The sequence below is a fragment of the Centrocercus urophasianus genome, unplaced genomic scaffold, assembly GCF_019232065.1.
Source record: "Centrocercus urophasianus isolate 14NV4802_14NV808 unplaced genomic scaffold, USGS_Curo_1.0 seq_12, whole genome shotgun sequence".
In the NCBI taxonomy this organism is placed as follows: domain Eukaryota; kingdom Metazoa; phylum Chordata; class Aves; order Galliformes; family Phasianidae; genus Centrocercus; species Centrocercus urophasianus.
In genome coordinates, this window is record NW_024884364.1 from 47,327,869 (window position 1) to 47,334,471 (window position 6,603).

Consider the following 6,603-nt stretch of genomic DNA (forward strand, 5'->3'; position numbering starts at 1 on the left):
GCTTCCATGGGAAAGTGATGGGGCTGGTGTGTGGCAGTTGTGCCTGTCTTGTGGCCAGGTGGAACAGCTCTTGTGTGCCCCCTGCCCACTTTGACAGTGTGTCTCTGGGACTTGCAGGAGCTGATGAAGAAGTATTACTTGGGCATCCCTGTCTCCCCACTGCCTCTCAAGGCGGTTCTGGCCCTGGAGCAGTTGAGGTAAGGGCTGAGGTTGCAAGTCAGGATGGTGATCCCCATTTTGGGTAGCTTCTGAGGGCCTGGAGGGGGCAGGGAGGGAGGAGCCACATCTACAGGAGAGATGGCTGGGCTGTTGTGCCCAGCAAAGCTGAGGTTCTGGGCAGGGAGAAAGGCCCTGGTGCTCCTGTCCCCTGGCAGGGAAGAGAGGGAGAGCTGGGGTCTCCTTCCCTCCAGAGCAGGAGGTGGTTCACTGCTGCCGGGGAGGAGGTGGACGCTGCTGGAACTGAAGGCAGTGCTCAGCAACATGAGCTGGGTGGGGGTATTGGCTTTGTAGCTGTTGATTGGGAGAAACTCAGATGTTGTCTGAACCAGTCTGGAGAGGTAAAGGGCCTTTCTGATTTTTCTTCCTGTTTTCCTCCTCTCAGCAAGCTGAAGCCCTCTTCTGAAAGCAAGGACCTGCGTGAGATGTTGGTCCTGTGCTGCAAGAACATCGTGACATATCCTTCAGCAGAGATGATGCTGAAGATCAGGAAGTCACAGCAAGCAGCACAGTACCTGCAGGTAACCTGCCGTAACTTTCCCGGCCACCTCTCTGTCGGAACCCTACCTCAGCACACACAACCTCTGCTCTGGCAGCAGCCGTGATGCTACACGTCACTCCCCTCTTCTGCTTTCAGCTTCAGCAAACAGCACTGAAAGCTCTGGGCCGGCTCATGGTGGTCCTGCTGGAGACAGAGCCCAGCGGTGGCTTCTTTCAGAACATAGTCCATGTGAGTATGCGTGGGGCAAGGGAGAAAGCATGGTGCCTGTCAATAGCGGGGGCAGAGATCTGGGGACTGAGAGGAGGATCAGAGGGGGAGAAATCTCCTGCTGACGTGCCAGCTCACTGCGAGCTCAGAAATGGGCAGAGAAATGGGCCCTGCAGGGGGAAAGCAGGAGCCAGCCCCTGGCAGGCCACAGCTGAGGAAAAGCTCCTGGGTTAGGAGGCAGGAGTGACTGCAGAGAGCGGGGCGGCAGTGCTGGTGCTCAGTGAGGCAGGAGGCCACATGGAGCAACAGGGCAGGCCTTAAGGGAAAGTGCTGGGAAAGGAGGGGCAGGGAGAGGGGTGGCAGGAAGGGAAAGAAAAGACATCCTCAGTGAGACAGATGCTCTACCCCAGGTCCTGCAGAAATCAATGGTATCAACCAACATGTGGGAGCGCGAGAGGGCCCTGCAGACCTGCTCCCAGCTGCTGGCTGTTTGTGAAGAGCTTCAAGTGAGTAAAGAGCCCCACCACATGCCCCCTGCTCCCTCCCCGGTGCCCCTGAGCTGGAAGGTGAGCTCTGCCCAGCTGAGCATGCTGTGTCAAAGCGTGGGGAAGGCACAGATGGGAGAAGCTGGGGAGAGCTGGGGCCGTCTACAGCTTTGTTCCTGCCTCTCACCCCTGCAGAGAGGAGATGCCTGTGAGCACTTTGGCTCCTTGGTGGGATTGCTGGCGCCTCTGACGTGTGACCCCATGCCTGCATCCCGCCAGCTGGCCGTCACCTGTCTGAGCTCCCTTCTGCGAATCCAAGGTGAGTAAAGCAGGCGTGCTCCAGCCCTCTGCCCTCCTCCGTAGCACTACCAGAGCCCCACGGGCTGGGCCCTGTTTACAGGAGGGAGAGGCACCGTGCATGGCTCTCTTCTTGTCCCCATCCTGTCCTCTGTCTTTCCCCCATGGAAAGCAGTTTCATTTCCAGAAGCATGACTTACCTTTTCTCCCTGTGCTCTTTCCAGCCAAAGTGACCAACACAGACATCGAGATGGGTGACATCAGGAGCCTGTGCGAGGGGCTGCATGCCTGCAGCATCGCCTCTCAGCTCCAGACCACATCCAAAATGGCCATGGTATGTGGACCCAAGAAGGGATGGTGTGATCTCTGTGTGTAGGCTTCTGCATGACCCTGTGCTGCCCCAGCCTCTCACACTGTTTCCAAAATGAGCTGTTACCCTGAGTCCTGTTTTCTCAGCAAGTAGCAGGAGGCTCTGAGCTACGTCTGGCCTTCAGGCACCCAGTGCAAGGATCTGACTCCATGATGTGCGTTTGTGTGTGTGAGTGCACTTGCTTGCATGTGTGATTGTGGCTGCTGGGAGGTAGGCTTTGCATGTAAGCAAACACCATGGGTGCAGAAGCTGAGAGAAGGCTCAACCGCCTTCCGTATCAACAGCAGGGTACAGACAGCTGCAGCAGAGCAGTGATGAGATCTCCCCCGCTTCTCATTTCTCTGCAGATCGTGTGCAGGAACTTCCCCCTAGAACGCACCGTTGACTTCATGACTGCCATCAAGGAGACGATCCGGAAAGCCAACGGAGTGCGTGTGCGTGCTGCTGGGAAGTGGATGACCACCTTCCTGCAGATGCACGGGAAGGACATCAGTTGGAACGTAAGAGACTTTCTGCCACGTGTCTTGGACTTTTGCTGGCTGTTGCACTATGACTTGTGCTGTTTGCCCCTTGTGCTCAGGGCATGGAGACCAGCGTAGCTGGCATGAAATTCAGGCTTAGGACTTGGCAGCACGTCAAGGGAGCAGGCACTGCTCATGCGCTGAATGTCCATGGTTGGGCCCTGCAGAGTGCAGGATGCAGCAAGTCATTCTTTCTCCTCTTCTTCTCTCAGGTGCCTCCGATCCTCTACATCCTGCGCAGCATCACATCGTTTGCGCAGCAGAGCACGTTCCTGCCCTTCCTGTGCCAGGCGGTGGTCATCCTCACCCGCTGTCACACTGAGGCCGTGATGAGCAACTTCTCCCGGCCGCTTGGGCCAACGGACAGGTACTGGCACTCCCGCCTTTGCTGTTGCCGCAGAGGGATGTAGGGAGGAGGCAGCTTTTCTTTTTTGTGAATAGTCTCAAGTTGCGACTCTACTTTTTCTAGTGAGACATGGAGGAGAATAAGAGAATTTTGTCTTCAGCGATGGAGCCAATAGAAAAAAGAAGAAAGCATAAGAAAGGAAGGGAGGAGAGGAAAGGAGCAGGGAAGGAAAAAGGGAATGAAAAGGGAAATTTGAAAGGAGAAAAGGAGAAAAGGAGAGAAGAGAACGAGAAAAGAGAAGATGAGCTTAAAAATTGTACTATTTATTATAAATAAATAAATACATACATACATACATAAATACATAAATAAATAGTAGGTTTTTTTTTTTTTTTTACCAAGTCTTTATTTTAATAGCTGCTGTCTCTTCTCCATACCAGTTACAGAATCACAGTCACCAAATGTCAGGGATTGGAAGAAACCTCAAAAGCTCATCTAATCTAATCCCCCTGCTGGGAACACCTAGATTAGGTCACACAGGAATGTGTCCAGGCAGGTTTTGAACGTCTCCACAGAGGGAGACCCCACAACCTCTCTGGACAGCCCGTTCCAATATTCTGTTACCATCACCATGAAGTTTTTTGTCTAGCATTCATGTGGAACCTCTCATGTTCCAGCTTGTACCCATTGCCCTTATCCTGTCACTGGATGTCACTGAGAAAAGCCTGGCTCCATCCTCCTGACAGACATCCTTGACATATTTATAAGCGTTCATTAGGTCACCTCTCAGTCTCCTCCAAGCCAAAGCTTCCTCAGACTTTCCTCGTAAGGGAGATGCTCTGGTCCCTTCATCATCTTTGTGGCTCTGTGCTGGACTCTCTCAAGCAGTTCCCTGTCCTTCTTGAACAGAGGGGCCCAGAACTGGACACAATACTCCAGATGCGGTCTCACCAGGGCAGAATAGAGAAGCAGGATAACCTCTTTTGACCTCCTAACCATGCCCCTTCTAGTATGTCCCAGGGTGCCATTGGCCTTCTTGGCCACAGGGGCAGGTTGCTGGCTCATGGTCACCCTGCTGTCCACCAGGACCCACAGGTCCCTTTCCCCTACGCGGCTCTCCAACAGGTCAGTCCCTAACCTATGCTGGTATGTGGGGTCGTTCTTGCCCAGATACAAGTCCCTATGCTTGCCCTTGTTATATTTCATTAAAGTTCTCCCCGCCCAACTCTCCGCCTGTCTAGGTCTCGCTGGGTGGCAGCCCAGCCTTCAGGCATGTCAGCCACTCCTCCCAGTTCTGTGGCATCAGCAAGCCTGCTCACAGTGCGCTTTACTGCCTCATCCAAGACCCTGATGAGTCTGTTGAATAGTACGGGTCCCAGTACTGACCCTTGAGGGACTCCTCAAGATACAGACCTCCAACTTGTCTCACTCTGTTCCACTGACCACAACTCTCTGGCTTGTTTCCTTCAGCTGGTTCAAGTCCACGTCACTACTCAGTTGTCAAGACCGCGCTTCCTCAGTTTAGCATTTAGTATTTATCGTGAGTATTGTAGTGCCTTATTAGCTCACTCTGCGTGTATATCTGTGATACAGGAGCACTTTGGTCTTACATGGTCTTTCTTGGACTCCTTATTTTATTGTAGAGTTTCTGAGTTCTGTTAGGCCTGGGCTTTGGCCTTGCAAGTAGCAACAAGCCTCGCTGAAGCTGCCTTGCTGGCACCCAGCCACCTCCATCCTGGCTTCAGGATGCGTCTCTTAGCTCCACGTTCCATCTTGCCAGGCTCTCACTGAATGCACACTTTGTTTTGTTTTATTTTCTGCCCCTGCCGACAGGCACGGCTTAGGCAAAACACTTGAGTATTTTGTCTTGAAGTATTTACTTCCTCAGAAGCCTCCAGCCTGGCACCCAGTCAGATTCCCAAAATAAGCCAGTAAGGACTTAAGTAAACTGCTTGCAGGTGTTGCCCAGCTGCTTCACTGTGAAGAGCCCTTGAACTTTGCACAGGCCCTTCAAGCCAGAAAAGGATGGCCAGGGCCTACCCTGCTGCCTACTCATCCTGATGGGCTGCTCCTGCCCCCAGGCTGGGATGGGGCTGCCCAGCCCTCCTCCTCCAGCTGCCTGCTGCTGCCTTTTTTCCACTCACAGCTGGCACTCTGAGATCATCTTTAACACTGCTGTTTATGAGATACAAGTTTTAGGCCATTACTCCTCATGCTATTGCTACACACCATCAAGAAGAGCCTGGCCTCATCCATTTGCCTGCCACCTCCTTTGAGATCATAGGATCATAAAATGGCCTGGTCTGAAATGGACTACACTGATAATCCAGTTTCAACCCCCTTGCTATGTGCAGGGTCGCCAACCAGCAGACCAGGCTGCCCAGAGCCACATCCAGCCTGGCCTTGAATACCTTCAGGGATGGGGCATCCACAACCTCTCTGGGCAACCTGTTCCAGTGTGTCACCACCCTCTGTGTGAAAAACTTCCTCCTCATATCTAACCTAAATCTCCCTTGTCTTATTTGAAAACCATTCCCCCTTGTCCTATCACTATCAGCACATGTAAACAGTCGTTTCCCTTCTTGCTTATATACTCCCTTCATGTACTGGAAGGCCACAATGAGACTTCCTGAAGCCTTCTCTTCTCCAAGCTAAACAAGCCCAGTTCCCTGGGCTTGATATGTTACCAAAAAATATCTGTTGATGTGGTCACCTTTTTGCCTTCTTCTGTGTTTTGTCTTCATGCAATTAAAAAGAAATTGATTTAATTGTTAATACCATAGATCCATAGATACCATAGTAAAATCTGAAAGCTTGTTTCTTCCAGTTCATCCTTCATTTTCAACAACTACTTCTGTAGCTGCATTTTGTTCTGAGTTACTTGCTCTGACTTTTGTCAGCTATCCTGGTTTCATTGTGGTTTGTAATATTAGTTACTCTAAAATCTTCATTTTCTATGGAAGGAGATCTCAGCTTTCATTAATATGCAGGTTCTATGGCATGCAAAAAAAACTGGCTGGTGTGACCTCAGAATCATCAGAACTGAAAGTACTGCAAGACAGGAAAGAGTAATTTAACGTCAAACCAAACCCAACTCTAGAATCAAAACACTAGAATTTTTGTAGTAGTCAGTAGCAGACAGGAAAACAGCTTGGGCTTCCAGGTGGTTTATATATATATCTATATATACATGTACATACATATTTGGCACCATTGAGCCCAACAATGAGCTAGATTACTTGGTGAATGTCTTTACTGACATACTCTTTTTTTATCAAGATGTCCAGTTAAAACTCCCTCATTATTTTCTGACTTCACAGGAAAACCAGACAATACTTTTTTTTGGCTTGGCTGAAAAAAAAAAAACAGATTTTTGTGCTCCTTACAGTGTTTAAAATGTTATACACTGATAAAAAAAAGACTATCACAGCAATTTTTTTTTTTTGTTGTTCTTTTCACATCACATTTTTCTTCCAAATTACAAAATAACTTGTTGGGGAAAAAAATAACAGCTTTTTAAAAGGCCAAAACCCATACTGGTTCTCTGATAATGTAATCTGTATATCAAGCTATTCCTTTTTATCATTTCCCAGTAATGAAATTCTGTTGGCCATTTTTTGCCCCCAGTTACAACAATTCATTGTCAGCTGTTAACAAAT

The 6,603-nt window shown here is 50.0% G+C and overlaps 1 protein-coding gene across 1 annotated transcript; it reads left to right on the forward strand.

Annotated features, from left to right (window-relative positions):
* The first annotated feature begins 122 nt into the window (after positions 1 to 122).
* Positions 123 to 3,184, forward strand: LOC122155659 (maestro heat-like repeat-containing protein family member 2B). The gene is made up of 9 exons (XM_042809713.1): positions 123 to 197; positions 602 to 737; positions 854 to 946; positions 1,336 to 1,431; positions 1,606 to 1,729; positions 1,932 to 2,041; positions 2,425 to 2,577; positions 2,811 to 2,965; positions 3,068 to 3,184. Exons 1-9 carry the CDS (start codon positions 124 to 126, stop codon positions 3,117 to 3,119), a joined length of 993 nt encoding a protein of 330 aa, XP_042665647.1. The 5' UTR covers position 123; the 3' UTR covers positions 3,120 to 3,184.
* Positions 3,185 to 6,603: the final 3,419 nt, after the last annotated feature.

Excerpts from the sequence above, each read along its gene's own strand:
- LOC122155659 (XM_042809713.1), top strand. The coding sequence starts at position 124 with ATGAAGAAGTATTACTTGGGCATCCCTGTCTCCCCACTGCCTCTCAAG. Across the intron at positions 198-601 it reads CTGGCCCTGGAGCAGTTGAG|CAAGCTGAAGCCCTCTTCTG; the intron begins GTAAGGGCTGAG and ends TCCTCCTCTCAG. Across the intron at positions 2,578-2,810 it reads GGAAGGACATCAGTTGGAAC|GTGCCTCCGATCCTCTACAT; the intron begins GTAAGAGACTTT and ends TTCTTCTCTCAG.